This window comes from Saccoglossus kowalevskii, chromosome 2, assembly GCF_978046115.1.
Source record: "Saccoglossus kowalevskii chromosome 2, keSacKowa6.1, whole genome shotgun sequence".
Lineage (NCBI taxonomy): Eukaryota > Metazoa > Hemichordata > Enteropneusta > Harrimaniidae > Saccoglossus > Saccoglossus kowalevskii.
Window position 1 is genome coordinate 18458924 of NC_140642.1, and position 19056 is coordinate 18477979.

Here is a 19056-nt window from a genome sequence, read left to right on the forward strand (position 1 = left end):
GAAATAACATTCAAATCACATTTGATCAAACAATGACTCATAACTTGTGTTATGAACGTACAGCATGAAACGCTCTCTGATTCGTTGACGAGTCCCATCAGAGAAAAGCCACAGAATGTAATTTCTACATGAAATGTGGTATGATAAAAGGGGAAAGGTATTGGAGCCTGACCTGCATCAAATTTATCAGAAAATTTATAATATACAATAATGCACTTCTGGAATAAAAATGTCAAAAATTGGTTTGGATCAAATTTTACAATGCAAATATATATTATAAATATAACTAAGTTTGTTGCTGGTTTTCTAGCACTAGACCCTTTGCATCTTAAAAATTGTTTCCTAAATATTAGCAGTCGTGTTGTCCAGCCAAAAGTTCACCACTGAAATAATATACGAAACATCACATAGTGGTGGTGGTGGTGGTGTCTTGGCGACCACACTGCATGCAAAGAGTCAGTAATCACCTTGGTAACTTGTATGGTAATGGCAGCTAGACAATATAAACACATATATAAAATAAATGCCTAATAATGAAATGGCTAGTATGTTTGCTCATGCTGTCAAATAACTGGTGCCCTAATTTATTTCTAACTAAGATATGCAATTCAAATATATGGACAGAAATTTATACAGCAGGGCTTTATTACTCATGGCAATTGCATGAAGCACAATATATGTAAATGACAAGTCTGTCGTTTTTTTTTTGTTTTAAAAAAAAATCTGATTGTGACCCTCCAAGCACATTGCACTTATTACAAATCACCAAGCCAGAATAAGTCAATAGACAGCGAAATTAGAGAGGTGGTGTAGACCTTCAGGCAGCAGCTATCACATGACATGTAATCATGGCTAGACCGACTGTGGGTTCAATCAATGCAAAGTTATCACTGTTTAACAGTATGTGTAGTCTGATTATTCTGTTATCTATGTATACTATTGCAAGAGGGCGGAAGTAAATGCCTCAAGATGCTAGTTGTAATGTCAGTTTTTGTAGATGATAACTCTGTGAGCTTCCATGTAAAGACTTTCTCTGTCACAGTACCTCAAACAAAGCAGCATAGTTTTTTCCACCCCTTCTTAACATGTTCAGTGTCGCTGACACGGTACTTTATTTTCTTAGATTTCTTTTTCTTTTCCTGTGCCTGTGAGCTTAACTTAAGTGATGTCAGTATCACAGTGTCAAACACCTCTTTCATGTTCTTTTGGGTCAGCGCTGAGCATTCAATGTAACTTATTGCACTAATCCTGGCGGCACAAGATCGCGCATCCTCCTCAGAGATAGGCCGTTCGTGGAACCTAGCCAAGTCTATAAGTACTTTTACGTCATTGCGGAGATCACATTGGGTGCCAACAAGCAGGATGGGAGTCTTTTTATTGTGTTTCCGCACTTCCGGTACCCACTTCTCGACAACATTATGAAACGATGTGGGGGAGACAACACTGAAACATACCAGGAAAACATCTGTTTGTGGGTAGCACAGAGGTCGCAAGGAGTCAAAATCATCCTGTAAAAAGGACATACAAATATTTAGTTTGAGCGTGGAACTAAAAATTACATGGTTTGAGAACATGTCTGGCAATATGCTTTCAAAGTTGGCAATTCAATGCACTGTCTATGGATTTCCACAAAAAAAAATCTACTCCAAGTGAATAGTGAATAACCAACAAAACGTATTCAACTGGATATATCTGTACAAGGGTTGAGCCATGGGGACAATGGTTTCATATACACCTCAAATAGTGTCCACAGAGTATAATTGTCCTCTAGCCAGCCTTTTATGCCATTGAAGTAAACTTACACCACATACATCACAACTGAACCTTGTAGCAGGCTGTGAAACAGATTTGTACAGCATGAACTTTCACAAGGTATTTCTAGTCTAGACCAATTTTGACACACAAGTTGTACCACCAACAGTGACTGCTAATATTGCAAAGTAGAGTTGTCATAATCAAGGTCAATGGCTCATGCAGTTGTGATAAGCTGATAGGGCCTAACACTAAAACTGTTTGCTCAGCTATTTATAGATCACCTCATGTGGGTCCTGGGTGCATTTATTTGCCTCTTATCAGGTCAACTCATCCTGCATGAGTGCTTTACCACTGCAGTTTCAACTCTTTGCAAAATTGTCTACGTACCAAACTATTTTGTTGTTTAATTTTTGGCCAAATTGACATGATTTTTTTATTGCCTATAAGTCGTGATTAAAATGGGGAAAATACACATTTTATTTTTTCATGAAATGACAAAAGTTAACTTCTGTATAAGGTTGCGAGTAGAACAAATATAGAGCTGACCACAAACAATTTGTTAAAAAAAGTTACACCTTTTTGCATTGAAAGTCATCAGGAAGTTGTTGTTCTGTCTGGTTCACCACAAGTTCCACAGAGGAAGCCAAGCAGATACACTGAATAAACAATTCGGTTTTTAAATAATGGTCCGTGAAGTGACCTGGGTGGAAGTCATGCATGAGCCCGAATACCACAATAGAATACAATAATTGTCCAAACACGGCAATAGCGACATGTCGCCATTTATTGTGTCAGGAATAAAATAATTCAGAAGTTATGAAGTTACGTCATCGAGTGAATTTTTTAAGAAAAGAAAATGAAGTACTAGTAATTATTGCAAAGAAAGAAAAAAACAATTACCTGACCAGCTGTATCGCACAGCTGCAACCGTACCGGTTTGTTGTCAACGTTTACAACGACTGTAAGAAAATCAACAATGAGATAATAGATTAGAGGACCTATTGTCCTTGGTGTGGTTGACGTGACACGTTGGTCAATGAAACATCTACTAATATCGAAAACATGTCTGGAGATGGCCACGGGCACGGAGAGAACTATTGTTGGGTGGCCTAGACATAATGTTTTTACCTAATAAAGTGCAAACATGGGTCTGATTGAATAGAAATGTATAGAATTTCCATCAGCGAGGAAATAATTATAGCTATATTTTTGAGTGTGGTCAACTTGGCAAAATATGAATATATATTACGATCAAATTTGGTTATTTAAATGAATAAGAGTTTTTGTCCGGTATTGTACCTGTCCAGTTAGGAGATTGTTATCATGTTGCTAACTTTGATTACAAACAACTGATGAGTTGTTTGTAAACATGGAGTCAGGACCTCCCCAATGCCAGGTGAGAAGGTCCATTGTCGTTGCTACGCCAAAAAATTAACACATGGATATAATTAATATGCAATTATATGACTGGCAATAAGGGTGAATTATTCAATTATAAAAACAAACTTACCGGCGTAGTTATCGTAGGCCGTAGGAATGTATTCCGTGGGATAACCGTTTGTCGTGTAACTGACAATCAGGCTGGTTTTACCGACTGCTCCATCGCCAACCAACACGCATTTCACCCGAGTTTCCACTTGGTCCGTAGCGTCGGGCCGACACGAAAACAGCAGAGTGTTTGGCGGCGTACTGGTACCGTTTGATTGTATATAAGGTGGCATTATAAGGCCAGCACTTGCACTTGTCGGATCCAGGCTTGACGACAGAATTATGAGGTGCCGATGATGCAGCTCATACGGGGATTAATAAAAGTGACACCCAGCTGTGATGATTCGAATGCGTTGGGCCATCAACGATCACGAACGTAGCGCCACGAGTTTGTCTGCAAAACTTGTAAGACGCTGTAATCAGACGATACACGATCCACAAATCACCAAATTGCAACGAATGATGCACAATACAATACAGTGTCACAGTATCAACAATTTAGACGAGTTTGATGAGCGAATTCGGAAAAAAACGTCGAACAAAACGAGACACATTATACATCCACAGCAACATTCGCCCGATTTGAACCTTGGTCATTGTGCACATCGAGGCGAAACCACAAAGTGGAATATACCATTATTTATAGAGGGATTGTGTAATACGATATGATATAAGCGTGTACGAGTATAAGCGAGTTTAGCGAATTACCCTTGAACGAAAGTTTGAATATACAAATTATATATATATATTAGCATTTTTATAGTGTAATTATCATTTTTGTCATATCTTTAAAAACTGGCCACCCCTCTTGATCTTGGAACATACCAGACGCTTTGATTGGGTGTTATTTTTGGCATAGGTATCAACATCGTGGTGGACCTGGTTTGAAGTTTCCTAACAAGCCGCTTGCCGCAGGCGCTACAGGGAAATGAAAAGACAACTTTCGCCAGGCAAAAGAAGGAATTGTTTACATAGGAGTCGTTTCTGTCTAGTAAACCAAACACAAAATAAAACAAACAAACAAACAGTCATATTACTGAACAACGGAAAGAAAAGGCCTTTGATATGCGAAATTCCCATGATTGTATGTCCTATATGGAATGAATGGTAAAATGAGGTATGGTTGCACATCTATCACACGCGCAAACGTATTTAGATCGCGGTGTGGTATAGTGGCAAGTTTTATGAAGCCAACTAAAACGAGATTTAGCTCCATTCTAGTTTCATGCCGCCAGCCTTCTCCCGGCGCAGGTGCAGTGCAACTAATCTTGCCAGAGAGGGCGCATGTCAAAGCTTCAAAGTGGTGTTACAGAAAGATTAATATAGTAAGATATCCTAATTTCTGTCCTAAGTGCTGCCCGAATACAAATTCAGAGCATAATATGTATTAAACAGCAGTTGCATAATGCATGCAAAAGCAGTGTTCTTTCCAGGTCTTTTAAATATGGCAGTTTTACTATGCTCAAACTATAAATAGATTATTGATGTTATTTCTATTGCACATGCAAATTAGCAACCATGCTTCGGCATTTACTTGACGAGCACACTGAAAAGTGACTAGTTTCTCGTCTTACATTTTAAATAGATTGCACCAGCCCTGCCACTTCATCACCTAGTGTTTGCCCATTATCCAATGACTTCACAAAAAATATTTGTAATGCTCAGCGACATCACAGAACAACATGGGCATACAAAATCCACTTTAACATTTGTTTATTCATTCAATCTTTCATGCATGCATAAATTAAAATACATATACCAATAACTATGTATGTATAATCAATGTCTTATTTTATACATCAAAACCACGACTACTATACCAGTACAAAAAATGCATCCACTTTCTTAGTTCCTGCTACTGGAAAGGGAAGCAAGATCAACACACACTTAATATTAGTTGACACAACCAAGGTGAAATAGCCATTTTACTTGTTGGCTTGAGCGCTAGCTGTTAATTTCTACTATCATGATAAACTAGTAACGAAATCTGGCAATTATTGTTGTAAATTATTCAGTTTATAAAGGAGAGAAACTGTCACACGCAACATAATATTACCGTAGTTGGTATAGTACAGGTGTGATGGTTCAAATACCAAAATGGCAACAGTAACATAAAGACTTCCCTGGCGGCGATGATAACATACGAACACGGAGCCAACAGATGAGGTTTCAACTGGTACTGGTATTATTATACTCTGCAAACATCAAGTACAATAACGCGGTAAAACTCCAATAACTAGATACTTAAACTCAAATACAATTCAACGAGATCTCCGATCTGAACTCAGTGCTGAACAACTCCCCTATATATACCTCCACTGTCTATAAATAGACCATTACATCGGCATACATAACGAGTCTGACACTTACTGCAAATTTCTAGAATGTTTCATTACCTTCTATTGCCTCCTACAGTGTTTTATTACCTATTCAACCAGTTTCTAAAAAAAAATCTAGAATATTCCACCCAGACACAGTACGGTTCTAGAACATTCTCAGTGACAGGGAAGTGGTAAATAAGTCGTATGCAACAGAAACAAACCAATGTTTACATTTATATGAAGCCAATCAACGATTTTTAATTGGTACCACCGCCTTTTCAAAAAGCATGGATGTGATATAGAATATTCTATCCCTTTGATTGCAATGACTGTATTTTTGAATTTATAAATATTTAGGTTCACAAATAATTTAAAACGATTTGTGCTCTCGGCTGTACAATCATTTATCGTATTAATACCCAATTTGTATACTAAGTTATCTAGATAAAATAGCGAGGTTAATAAAAAATAAAACTTGAGTCTGGTTCCTACCTGGTTACTATAATGTGCCAATTAATCCTCCCCACAAACCTATGGATGAATGCAACACAGACAACTGTGCCAAAATATAATACCAGTACCAGTAAGGTTATTTCAAATAACAAAAAAATAATTAAAACAGGGGGGGGGGCTATTTTAGATCTTACTTTGGGTGCTCGCTTCAAATTATTAATGTTTGATGTGAAACAGTCACAACAACAAATCCCAAGGGTTCCAAGGCTATGCAAACAAAAAACCCAAACCAAAAAACAAGATTCAGGCATTACAGATTATTTTCAATAGGGAAATGCTTCACATCGAATTTGGCTTTTGTAATATGATTATTTTCAAACGGCATGTTGGATTCAGTGCCAGTGTAGAAAAACTCAAATTAGTTCACAAATCATTGATATCTAAAAATGTTTTAACGACTATCGGTATACATTGAGAGGGCAGGTGAAGAGAGAAAGTAATAACCGCTAGTGTATGAGCGCCATCTATAGGCAAGTCCTGACAAAGTAAATCGCATGAGTGAATCAAACTCAATTTAATTTAAAATATAATCAGACACAGCTTGCGGTAAAACACTGCACAATTTTTGACAGACTGTCTGTCCATCAATCTCCTGGCTTATCCCAAATACGATGATAAACAGATTGTGAAGTTGCACATGACCAATTACAAATTTCATCAAATGAACTCTTTTCAAAGTATAAATTTTGTTTAATGGAACCAGGAATGAACAGCTCATTTGTATGAAGTACTGCATCACTATGAGCTATGGCATTGAGCAGCATACTTACTGTGGGATTCACATACATTAGTTTATACTGTTAGTTAGAATAAACAGCAGTGCCGGTAGTCAGAAAGAATATACAAAATAACAACTTACAAATATACTGAATAATATACAATTGCACTACCAAGGTAATGTTTAAAAAAAAAAAAAAACTCAGAATTTGTACATACAATATCACTCAATGCAATGGGAAAAACTACACATCTGAAAAGTAGAGCGCCCTCACAGGTCATAGTACATACATAGTACATCTACTCGATCATTGTGGTCAGAGTAAAATACTGTCCCATTGAAAGACAAGTGAATAGCTTACAATAAATACAGAAATTAGTCATGCAAGGTGATTAGAAATCTGGCCCCGCTATTGATTCACTGGCAAAGTATTAAAAGTTGTAAATTTCAGTATTAAACCTAGGGTGAGCATGTTTTGTCCAGTCATGACTGTGATTGGTATCATTATGTTCTGGATTGATTATCATGATTAAAAATACGACCTCAAGCAAATATGCAATTTTTAGCTTGCGACATGCACAAATGTTTTCTCATAACATAGTTTCTGCTAATTTAATGTGATATACAACTTTTTGTTATCTTGTAAAATTGAGTAAAAGTTTGAAAGTATATGGTTATGTTATAGAATCGATTTCAATAATGATATCAAACTAATATTGAATGGACAAAACAAATGCACCCCAGGTGGTAAGCCCAGCAGACAAAAGTTAACATTGCTATTTTCAAAAACCCTTCAACTTGAGGAAACCCTACGTTGATCTACATACACCGATGTATTTTTAAACCATCACAATTAAGCACTGACAATGCACAGTCCCTGTTTGGTATTCCAGGTAGTTCATCGTAATGTACAGCACAAATCACATGTAGATATACATGTCTACCAAAGAGCTCAATGTATCATCTGCGCACCAGCACTGAACAGAATAAATCATTGTATTCCAGAGAAACTAGCATGGATATCATAATAGTTTGATGAATGAGATTTGCTCGAAGTATGTCTGAGAAAAGGTTCATGACAAATCTGTACACACACAGAGACATCAAAATTAATGTGTTACTTTTGTCCTGTTCTTTTCTAATGTTTAAAGATACAGTTATTTACAAGGGTGAAACCTATGCAGGAGTGAATTGATGTGGGTGACCAAAAATATATATAGATCTTTCAGTGTACAACAAAAGAATAGAAAGTTGAATACATGACAACTTGTTTCTGTAAAATGACCGAGTAACCATTCAACTCAAAATGCTGTTCTGTGATAGGATACAGGATGGACTAGAGTGTATAAATAGTGTTTTTATTCCCCAGGTGATTTTAAAATATCTATTTTACTAAAATTATGATTAAAATATACACATTGCTGCTCACCTACATAACAGAAATGCACTATTTTAAGCTACAAGCAAAATATGACTTGTATATTTACATAAATCATTGAAGAAAATGCATAGAAATATATACAGCACCAATTGGATACCAAAAACTGACTGCTTAGGGAACCAAACCCAGTGCATGATATGATACTTTATAAGAAGATAGAATTTCAGGTTTAAAGGATGCATGTATATGGATGCGAGTGCAGCAGATATAGATGGTGTAAAGTAGAAACATCAACCAAGAGTAATCTCACATCCAAAACTTATGGTTTTGTGTTGGCTGGCTGGCCCTCATCTCGAGCATTTTCTATAAAATCACTGTAGAGAAAAAGAAAAAAAAGATCAGAGCCTGTAAATTTCAGACTGTAAAATCTTGTTAAAAATCATGTGCAGGTGAGGTGGAAAGCCCAGTTTAGTTCAATTTTCAATCCATTGAGAACCATGTACTAAATTGTATTGGCATTTTTTTCAAAATTAATATTCTTTCTTCAAAATTGATATTTTTCTTCTTTTACAGTAAAGGGATGGGGGGGGGGGGGGGAGAAATAAGTTGCAGATATTTAACCATTTTTGCATGTTCCACTGAAAGAATAGAGATTATACAACACAATTCTGAGCATCTACAATAGTGTGATTTTTTGTAAAAATTACGCTACTTTCGAAATTCACCATGTTCTGCTGGAAAGGTATTGCGAAAAAGCAAGTGACGATAATAACTTGCTACAATGAAGATGAAGTTATGTCAGTCACCCTGGGTATTGTGAAAGGATTCAAAAGTCATCTTTACTAAGATATTACTTTCAAAATTTATTATTAAAGACATTACCTAATGATTTTGGGCAACTCAGTAGCTCGCACTAAGTGTTTGTGTCCATAACCTTTGTCAGCCCGGAATGCTAAAAACTTCAAAGCACCAGCTCCAGCCGGGCGATTTTTTCCAGCATGTTGTGCTAACTGTAAGTAGATAAAAATGCAAGGTAATGGTATCTATTTGTACATGTAACGCAACATCAGGGTCCATAGCACCATGAGCCAGATGATTTCCAAGACTTTTCCAGACCTTTTTCCAAACTTTCTTGCATTTTTTCCAAAACATTTAATTCAGGCCTACATCATCACCAAAGCTCAACAAAGTTCCCTGGACAAAACAGGCCTTTCTAAAATGAATTAATAACTATGAAGAAATTTAAAGGCTTTTTAAAGATTTTTTTAATTTTTCCTGCAATTTAAAGACAACTGAAAGACTTTCTAGACCTCAAAAAATCTAAAGACTTTCAAAGGATTTTTCCAATGCTATGGACCCTGAACATGTATAGTCTCCATACCAAGGTTAATTGAATTCAATGACTTATAACCAGATGGCTGGAAAGGCAGTCAAATTTTATCAAATTAAATTTATAAGCATATGTATGAATAGGGACTGAAAAGGGTTTGGGTTGGACAGGTTACACTGTATATAAGAATGCTGTCTTTGAATTTATTTTCACTATTTCCACTGAAGTAATGATTCAGTGAAAATAAAATCAGCAAATATATCGTTTTTCCTATATTTTACATTCAACTCGTCAAGAATCAGTGAAAATAAATTCCATACAAAACACCCAAAACGTCTTTTGATCGAAAATTAATTCCAGCTAAAATAAAAGTATTTTATAGTACCGGTAGTCATTATCATGATACCCACATTTACATTAAAAACAAGTCATTGTCAATGACATAGTCCCTGTTTTTAGTTTTAGTGACTGCATTAATTATGAACAATGAAAAATGTTTATTATTAATATATTCAAATGTTGTGACTGACTGACTGACTGACCAGACATACTGAACCTAAATGTTTATGTGGTACCAAGAATAAAAGCACATGGTCGGAACGAAAAACCTGTATACTGTAGAATACTTTATTTTCGCTTGGGATTTATTTTTGCTATTTTCACTGAAGGGAAGATTCCATGAAAATAAAATCCAGCGAATATACTTTTTTTCTTATATTTCACATTAAACTCATCAAAAATCAGTAAAAATAAATTCCATCCAAAACACCCAAAAAGCCTTTTCAGCGAAAATCAATTTCAGCAAAAATAAAGTATTCCACAGTATGTCTCACATTATGACTCGTCTTTGTACCTTTGCACCAACTTTAAACAACATTGGTCAAGGCATGTCCGAGAAATGTCAGACAGACCAACAGACTTGCACACACATGGATGGATGGATGGATGGCTGGCTGGCTGACTGACTGACCAGACATACTGAACCTAAAACACAAGTTCCTGTTTTGTACTTCATCCTATAGGGACTGATAATTACTTTAAGAAACAAGATCCTAACACGATTTTGACTGATGTTGTAGCAGCATCTTGTCCCAGGTATTTGTTTGTTATTCTGACCCCTGCATTTTGAATCATCTCAGACATATGCAAGTCCCCAACCCCCAGTTATCTTACCTTTTCTCCTAGAATGAAAGGCACAACAAGGTCATCCTTAGCATGCATAATTAATATTTTGCACTTTACATAATCAATACTGTAAAAAAAAAAAGAAATTTATATAAGAAGAGAAAAAAAAAATATTGTATTTGCTTCCTACTACCTGATAGAATAATTTAAACTGGTCACATCAAACGTTGGTTCATACTACTAACACATTAAATGTATAACGAAAAATAAGTGTGAGGCACAAAGGTGTAAGACTGTATTGAGCTGTATTGAACTCAAAATATTTATGCAACTCTGCTCATTCAAATAGAAGTTTTCGTATAATTTTCTTAGTCTTTTCTCCATCTGATAATACTCACTTTTCAGTAGAGTTGAAAGGAATTGCAGACTCTAGGAATGCATTCAAAAACATCTGATCAAAACCTGGCCAAAACTTCCAAAACTGAAATTAAAAAACAGCACGAAATAAAGCATAGAATTACATGCAGCATACAACCAAAGATTAATAAGATAATGGTAAGTATTACATGCTTGGAAAATAAATGAAGATATTAGTGAAACACTAATGAGTTCTTTCACAGACTCGCTTATTTGCATTACCAATATTTATTTCTAGAAATGGTCAGACTGATTTTTATGAAGGTTCAACCACTTTCACTGCTTTGTAAAGCATGTTCTAAATATCAGTCAGATTTTTTTGATCATGCAAAATGACCCAAAGAAAAAAAGTTCGAGTTAACTTGATAATTTTTTTTATAATGAACCTTAACAATACAGCTCAGTATCTTTCAAATCTAACTGATGTAAACAGCTCCTATCAAATTATTTTTCGGCTGCTTATAGATTTCTTCGTACCCCAAAATCTGATATATGACTATGAATATTAATACAGTAGTGATTTTATTCATCAACTATGCTGATAAATCTGTGAAGATTTCATCATTGAAAGGTCAATATATACAAACAGGAATCACCACCAATAAAATAACAATGTTTCTAAACCATAGTTTTCCTAATACAAAAGATTGATACCAGTGTTCTCCCCAGGATCAGAGGCAAGCATGACGGACTAATTTGCATACTAATTTGCATATTTTTCAGGATATCATACAATTCAAGGCAGGGGCCTAAACCTACTGGTGACCTTATTTAATCCAATGCCAGAAAATGTATACTAGAACTATACTGCACAGAGCAGTGGACTCTGACTGTCAAGCTTTTTAGTTAGAAATAGATCATACTAAATTACCATACCCCAGTCAGTACATAAAGTGTTTTCAACACTACAGGTAACAGCAATTAAAGTTTGAAGTCAAAACGGGGCAATGAACAAGTACAGCAGGATTTCTGTGCCTGTGAAATGGCTGCTATTTTCACGCCAAAAATTATCCACTGATACATAAATATTATTAATTTTTATGTTTCTAAGCATAAATTATTTTTTTTAAGTGAAACAATGTGTTTTAAACTCAGTCTACGGCAACTTTATTTTTGTGTATTTTAAATTGAGGCTCCTTATTAGCTTCTCATTTGCATACAGAAATTCCCCTTGTGACGTCAGAAGGGGAAGTCGCATGGCAGCTTGCATTGCCGATACGTGTAAATAAGGCAAATTTCTTGTGCAGTTTTCTCGTCTTTGACTAACTTGTCACTTATGTACTTGTTCGTCGAGAAAGAATGAACCATAATGAACACATAGTATGAACTGTTGTTGCATGGCGCACGTTTGTGCACTGTCGCTGGACAAAATAGAATTTGACGTCGGAATTATCTTGTTATTTAGCAGGATACTAGGCACGTCACTACACTGCTTTATTTCATCGATCATCTGAGTAAAACTTTCAAAATTAAAATAAAAGAGAACATATTTCGACATTCTAAACATTAAACTATAGTGATCACTATAAAATAATTAAAAAAACGAGAAATCACAGTTACTAAATAAATTCTAGCCGCGTGCAAATAAATTGACATTCTGTTGAAACAGGCGAACACGGTGTTTAATTGGATAACAAAATTAATCGAGATCGAAAAAAAAACGCCGACCGAAAAATGTATAACGTTTAAAAGTATACTGAATGACCAGTGTTATTAAGGCTCAGCGGTATGACTTCCTCTCACATTTTGTCATTTGGTGGCGCACTTTCGGCGAGAGTCTGAAATCCGGAAACAGTCGACCATTTCACGATAGGTGGGCGTGGCTACAACACGAGAAATATCCCAAATTTACTTAGATACGAGTAATCATTTTCAGCAAAAAAATCAATAACTGCCCATTTCAGTGGGACACAGATCTAAAATGGGAAACATGAGGGTGGGCATTGCACAGGCACTTTAAATATACACATAACTGGCGCTACTCATTAAATTGTCATAACAATTAACATGAATTGCAAATGTGATGCCAATCAACATATTCGTATGAAAGGTGAGAATGGAGGCTGTTGCGTGTGCAAGCAACTTCCTAAGCAGGTTAGAATTGTACATTATATTTTTAAGCTCTTCTTGTCAACTATGAGCTTGCAGTAACTAAAAATATGCACACATTAGGCCACATAAGATGTTCAAAGTTCTAGTGAAGTTATGGGTGCAACTACATGTAGTTATAGTTGTATGTATTAGAATGATACAATACAGTTTTAACGTACCCTTGACAATGGATGATTCCTGGCTTCATCAATAAGATCAGTAAATGGAGATTCCAATATTAAACCACTAGGGCATTCACCTAATACAATTTATATGTACTATTATGATAATGCATGGTATGGATTAACTGAAAAAACTATGCGATGACGATATTTAATTAAAGAGTAGTTATTCACCATGCAGCACGTATCTGAATTTCATTAAAAACATTAATATATTTTACAAACGTTGTACGAGTCGCCATATTAAACATGAAGCAAAAAAGTGCAAGATTATTGCTGCACTGAACTAAAAAATACTGATGCAAATCATTTAAATTTAATTTTAAAGTTTTGTACAATGCTTTTTTCGATAAAATTATATTTGACAAATTTTAAAACATGAACACAACGTGTCATGGTGAACTCTGCCCTTTAATTATGCAAGCACGTTATATTTATATGCAAGTTTTTTAATTAGAGGCTCTTAAAAAGAACCTACACTTAAGGCACGACATTCATACAATGGTAGTGAATGATGGTGTAGATCATCTGAGAAGTGCAATATATATGTTGGGAAGTTGACCTTACCTGCATCACATAACTCTCTTGATAATGCTGTAGCAACCCTGTGAACAAAGAAATATAATAGATAGATTAATTGATAAGAAATTAAACAAAAATATATACTTCACTGTATTATTCTTATAATGCTAAGCTGAAATGCCATGACAAAATAAGTAACTTCATGACCAGCTCAACTAACTTTCTTGTTAATTTTTGACTAAGCGCTAATAATTTTGAATTTGTTAAAGGATTATGAATCAAATTCTTGATAAATTCTTGAAAAAAATTATGCAGATTCCGTTTCGGGAAAGATGGCAAAATGGAAATTGGACCATCTAGTGTACATTACAGAAATACCAGTGTCGTTGTAGAGGAGAATGTGTGCTCATAAAATGGTTAACATAGTTGACTTACGCCGTTCCTAGTGAATGTCCATACAGGTACAATTTTGCTTTTCCAATTCTTGGTTTTAGCCATTTATACATCACCTCTGCATCTTGTAAGATACCTACTGCATTTGATGTGCCGTTGGAATCACCATAACCTATAGAATGTAACGACATACTAAATGGTAATAATTCCAAGTCATGTCATATTGCTAAATATCTGTGTCTGATAGTCAATCATGTGTGACTGCAAAAAGAATGTTGACAAGCCATGCATGGCACAGTCCCCATTAGTTATTGAATTTAAGATATATAGTTTTGTTTATAGTAATATAGCCGGAATATAAACATGTCAGGAATATGATTATGATGATTGTTTAACATTTAAATGATTTACATTTTTATCTGATTGTCAAACGAGTATTGAGAGATATTGCTCTGGAACAGCATTAATTAAAACAAAATCAGACATTTTGAATACATGTATAATGAATATATAAAACATAGTCAGTCAAAGCATGTCAGAGATATGGCTCTAGAAGAAGCCCATTCATTAAAACAAAATGGCCACTAGTCAGCCATTCTGAATCAGGAACCCGTAATGTCTAATGTATGTACCAAGTTTGAACAAAATCCATCCATAAATGCTCGATATTTGATGATTTTTTAGCACAAAAATGACCACAATTTGGCAGTTTTTAATAGAATCGTCAAAGCAATATATCTGTATATCTATGACATGATGTATAATAGATATTTAAAATTTGAACATAATCAGTCACAGCAAGTCAGAGATAGGGCACTAGAACCACATTCATTAAAACAAAATGGCTGCCAGTTGGCCATTTTGAATCTTATCTGAAAACAAAATGATGTGCATCTAGGTCCAATAATGTCCAACATATATACCAAGTTTGAACAAAATCCATATGTAAACAGCCGAGAAATGCTTGATTTTGATGATTTTTAGAACAAAAATGGCCGCAATTCGACCATCTTGAATCAGATCATGAAACAAATTGATATGCATATGTACAATATAATGTATGATGTATGTGTGAAGTTTGATTGTGATTGGTCGAGGCATTTCTAAGATACAGGTTTGGATGCATGCACGGACGCACAGATGTCAAAACATGCCTTTGAACGAGGACTAAATTTTTTTTACATCAGTTCTATTAAGAGCTCGTAATCTTGATGAGCCATTTGGGTGAAGTTGGTGTAAAATTTGGCAAAGTACAAAAAAGTGAAAGAAGTTTTGTGTGCGTTTTAATCATCTCCAATGTAACAAATTATTTACTGTTACATGTACAACCAAACCATGTATTGAGTCAAGTGTATCATCCAAGATGATACTACATCAATAAATAAATAAATAAATAAATAAATACGAGAACAGATCTCGTCATTGCTGACATCAATGCATCATGGCGGAGCAGAACGAACCTTACCTCTATAATCAAATGCTATCGTATGATAATCCTGCCATGAAAATAAGTTGTAAAGTTCAATGCGATGGGCGAAAGCTCTAGTGGGTAAGAAAGGAAAATATTTTCGTTTTGATGATGAAACGCATAGTGCTTACCTCTATAATCAAAAGCTATGATGTGGTAATTAATTCCAGACAGAACATTATAAAGTTCCACACGATGATCTCTCGCCCTAAAAGAGGGGTGAAGAGGAATAGATAATGACAACACCCATTCTTAGTATGCACCCAATGCAGCAATGCAATGAACAAACAAACAAACAGGTGAGTACACTACATTTATACATGCTTCAGTGATACAGTACTAGCAAGATCAGTATGGCATCAGCCATCTGTATAGCCTTCAGCATTAGTCAAATTTTGTCTTTACAACTTCAATCAGTCCAAGGCATTTTTAGAATTTTGGATCGCAAAATTTAACAAGCCCTGGCAGTTTCTTTATTGGCGAGTTTTATAAATAACACTGAGTGATTTTTTCAATGGAGAAAAACTTTATTGATCTTAAGGCAACAAGTTTACTACACTAGTATTCTGGGTCAGGAAAGCTAATTGAGAATGTTTTGAACTCTCCAAGTGACACTAAACCACTCCCATGTTACATGCAGCTGTGTTATCACATATCAAAAACCACATGCGGCTATGGTCCAACAAATGCAGTTGAGTTAAGAAAATAATGATGTAATGAAGAGCACCGTGCACACATTTCCACTTACCGGTTTCCCGAGTTACCATGGAAATAGAGAATAACATGTTTACCATCAGATAAAGCTTTTTCATAATATTCAGATGTTTTTTCCTGACTGCTTTCTAGAAGACTCTTTGGTAATATTTGCCTGGCAATAGACATAAACATTTCTAATGAGTGTCACTGGAATTGTATCTCTATTCTACCATTTATAGAGTTGACATGGATAAATGACACAGGTGTGTACAGGTTCTCTTTAATTTCTATAATGACCAGTCCCATGTGTATAAACATGTGTGTCATTGACATCTGTTTCCAGTCAGGTCAAAGCCTGATCAAAACAAACCAACAAAGAAATAATATTTTAAAGATAGTTTGTCTAATCACTTTGCATACAGACATAGAACAGTCATGAAAATAAACATCTTTTTTTTTACGCTCAGATTTTATCCATCAAAAAAAAAAAAAAGAGTTTAAAATTAATAAATAATTTTATAAAGAATCAGTACTAGTTGACTGAATACACTGTACATATGCATTCGCTAAAACAAGATAGCCATGATGAATTTTTAACATTAAAATGCCGCCATTCAACCATCTTGAATTGAATTGAATTGTTCAGTGCATGTGTGACATGATGTATATACATGTATGAAGTTTGAACATGACCGGTCAAGACATTTCAGAAATACTGCTCTAGAACAACATCCATTAAAACCAAATGGTCATCAGTTTGCAATTTTAAATCCAATCTGAGAAACAACATGACATGCATCAAGGCCCTATAATGTCCAATGTATATGTACCAGGAAAAAAATCTATCCATACATGACCGAGATCTAGATCCAGTTCCAGAATGGCAGAAATACTCGATTTTGTTGAATTTTCAACCTAGCAAAATCCACTGACAACCAAGACAACAAAACAATGGTGTGAATCGTTTTACAATCCATACGGTAAAAAATAACTGTCACGTGGATGACTTTACACTATGAACAGAATATGATCCAGTTTTATTTTTGTATTCAAATTGATGAAATTTAAATGAAATGAAATAATTGTTCTCACCAAATTCCAAGTGTCACATCATCTGTTGATTTTATGTGAATATTTCTCCCTCCAGTTACATTATAGTTTTCAGGATGATTAAAATCCACAAAATACGGCCATCTCACTGTGGAGTAAAATAAAACAATCATGAATCAGACTAAACACTATAGAATTACAATATATGCAAATATGAAATTATTTATTGTTTATATCATGATATAGTATAAACCACTCAATTCTCACTGACATTTCAGAAGACAACATTTTCTGAAAATCACTGACACTCTTGTTTGTGTCGTAAAAAATTTCAAAACAATGACATTTGTACAGCCATTGACAAATTAGAAAAAACAATTCCTTATCAGTGCCATAGAGTCCAGGCAAATGTTTTTAGATTAACCTTAAACAATGTTGTTTACATTTTAATTGATACCAACATTTAACCCAATTTTCTTTTTCATATTTTTTTCTTTAATTCTAGCATTGGATCCAATTTTTGATGATGTACATTTGATTTGGTCCTATTTAATAATTGAAATAGAGAGCCTGTGATTCAAAATTGTTGCAACAAATAAATACCAAGTACATACATACATATCTGATAACTCTCATTCAAAGATTTATTTATAAACAGTTGTAATTGTAGTGAAAAATATTATATTTACCTTTGCTGAGAAAAGTAAGTTCTCGTGGGACAACTGGAAATATGTTTAACAAAAATGGGAACGACAGATAAAATACAAATACAAATAGTATAAAGTATTTTAAAACTTTTAACAGTGTTCCTAAGAAACTACGTGTGTGCCTACAAGAAAAAGAAAACAAATTCAATATCAAGTAATGGAAGGGATTGAATGAAAATTCTAAATGAGGTTCTTGAGCAACTAAATTATTATGATGTTGAATTACTAATCATTAGAATATTATGTTGTGTGCCGGAATTATGTGCATTGTTACAAGCACATGCACTACATATACGGCTGAAAAAGACCGATCTGCGAGACAGCCGTGGTTTCGCTGCGCCAGGGTCGTACAATGTACTTCAACATATATTACGTCATACCCCGTTAATTAAATTACGACCCGCATGTTTGCGAATGGTGCAGGGCAAAATGGTTTACCTTGCCGTTTTGTTGGGTTGTATAGAAAACATGACTCATGCATGTGCTGGTCTGAACATGCTATTTTAGTCCACACTACAGTACTAGTACATGTACACAGTACACAAAGTTCACGGCGATGTGCCATACGTACAAACCTTCGGGGCTTTCCCTTCGCCATTTTCTTTTCTTTGCCGGTCACAGTTTGTGCATTTTTGTTTTCACCACCTGCATTGGTAGTTTTCGCCGTACTTCTTGAACGCATGACTCAGCGGAAACTATATATCAAACTAAACGTCCTGTCGTAGTAACGACAAACATGAAATAACACAAGTTCCTTCGCCCTTGAGGTTACACAGCATTATGGGAAAAGTGAGCCACCAACTTTTAACACAATATTCGAATTTTGAGCAATATCTCATTCGTTTTCATTGCAGTTATTAGTTTTATATATTTATGCTTACTTGGCAGACATTGCATGA

At 34.9% G+C, this 19056-nt stretch overlaps 2 protein-coding genes across 3 annotated transcripts; both read right to left on the reverse strand.

Moving 5' to 3' along the window:
* Nucleotides 1-627: 627 nt before the first annotated feature.
* Nucleotides 628-3812, reverse strand: LOC100368648 (rho-related GTP-binding protein RhoU-like). Its single transcript, XM_002739370.4, has 3 exons — nucleotides 3266-3812; nucleotides 2656-2714; nucleotides 628-1508 (listed from the first exon to the last, which is right to left on the reverse strand). Exons 1-3 carry the CDS (start codon nucleotides 3474-3476, stop codon nucleotides 1047-1049), a joined length of 732 nt encoding a protein of 243 aa, XP_002739416.1. The 5' UTR covers nucleotides 3477-3812; the 3' UTR covers nucleotides 628-1046.
* Nucleotides 3813-8245: 4433 nt separating this feature from the next.
* LOC100370298 (lysophosphatidylserine lipase ABHD12-like) lies at nucleotides 8246-18946 on the reverse strand. Of its 2 annotated transcripts, none has more exons than XM_085492581.1 (12): nucleotides 18733-18946; nucleotides 18140-18279; nucleotides 17493-17598; nucleotides 16453-16572; nucleotides 15702-15778; nucleotides 14279-14408; nucleotides 13889-13926; nucleotides 13319-13398; nucleotides 11030-11112; nucleotides 10680-10758; nucleotides 9059-9186; nucleotides 8246-8550 (listed from the first exon to the last, which is right to left on the reverse strand). In XM_085492581.1, exons 1-12 carry the CDS (start codon nucleotides 18837-18839, stop codon nucleotides 8496-8498), a joined length of 1143 nt encoding a protein of 380 aa, XP_085348707.1. In that variant the 5' UTR covers nucleotides 18840-18946; the 3' UTR covers nucleotides 8246-8495. The 2 variants fall into 2 exon arrangements, with proteins under 2 accessions (XP_085348707.1, XP_006812381.1); XM_006812318.3 differs by lacking the exon at nucleotides 15702-15778 and adding an exon at nucleotides 15836-15912.
* Between the last annotated feature and the right edge of the window lie 110 nt (nucleotides 18947-19056).

What these genes read in the sequence shown, in the direction of transcription:
- LOC100368648 (XM_002739370.4), bottom strand. Translation starts at nt 3,476, where the DNA reads ATGCCACCTTATATACAATCAAACGGTACCAGTACGCCGCCAAACACT. An exon ending in GGCCTACGATAACTACGCCG is followed by an intron (nt 2,715 to 3,265) that starts GTAAGTTTGTTT and finishes ATTTTCTTACAG; the next exon opens with TCGTTGTAAACGTTGACAAC. An exon ending in TGTGCGATACAGCTGGTCAG is followed by an intron (nt 1,509 to 2,655) that starts GTAATTGTTTTT and finishes TCCTTTTTACAG; the next exon opens with GATGATTTTGACTCCTTGCG.
- LOC100370298 (XM_085492581.1), bottom strand. Translation starts at nt 18,839, where the DNA reads ATGCGTTCAAGAAGTACGGCGAAAACTACCAATGCAGGTGGTGAAAAC. An exon ending in GATAGCATTTGATTATAGAG is followed by an intron (nt 14,409 to 15,701) that starts GTAAGGTTCGTT and finishes TACATTCTATAG; the next exon opens with GTTATGGTGATTCCAACGGC. An exon ending in CCTTTCAACTCTACTGAAAA is followed by an intron (nt 10,759 to 11,029) that starts GTGAGTATTATC and finishes TTTTTTTTACAG; the next exon opens with TATTGATTATGTAAAGTGCA.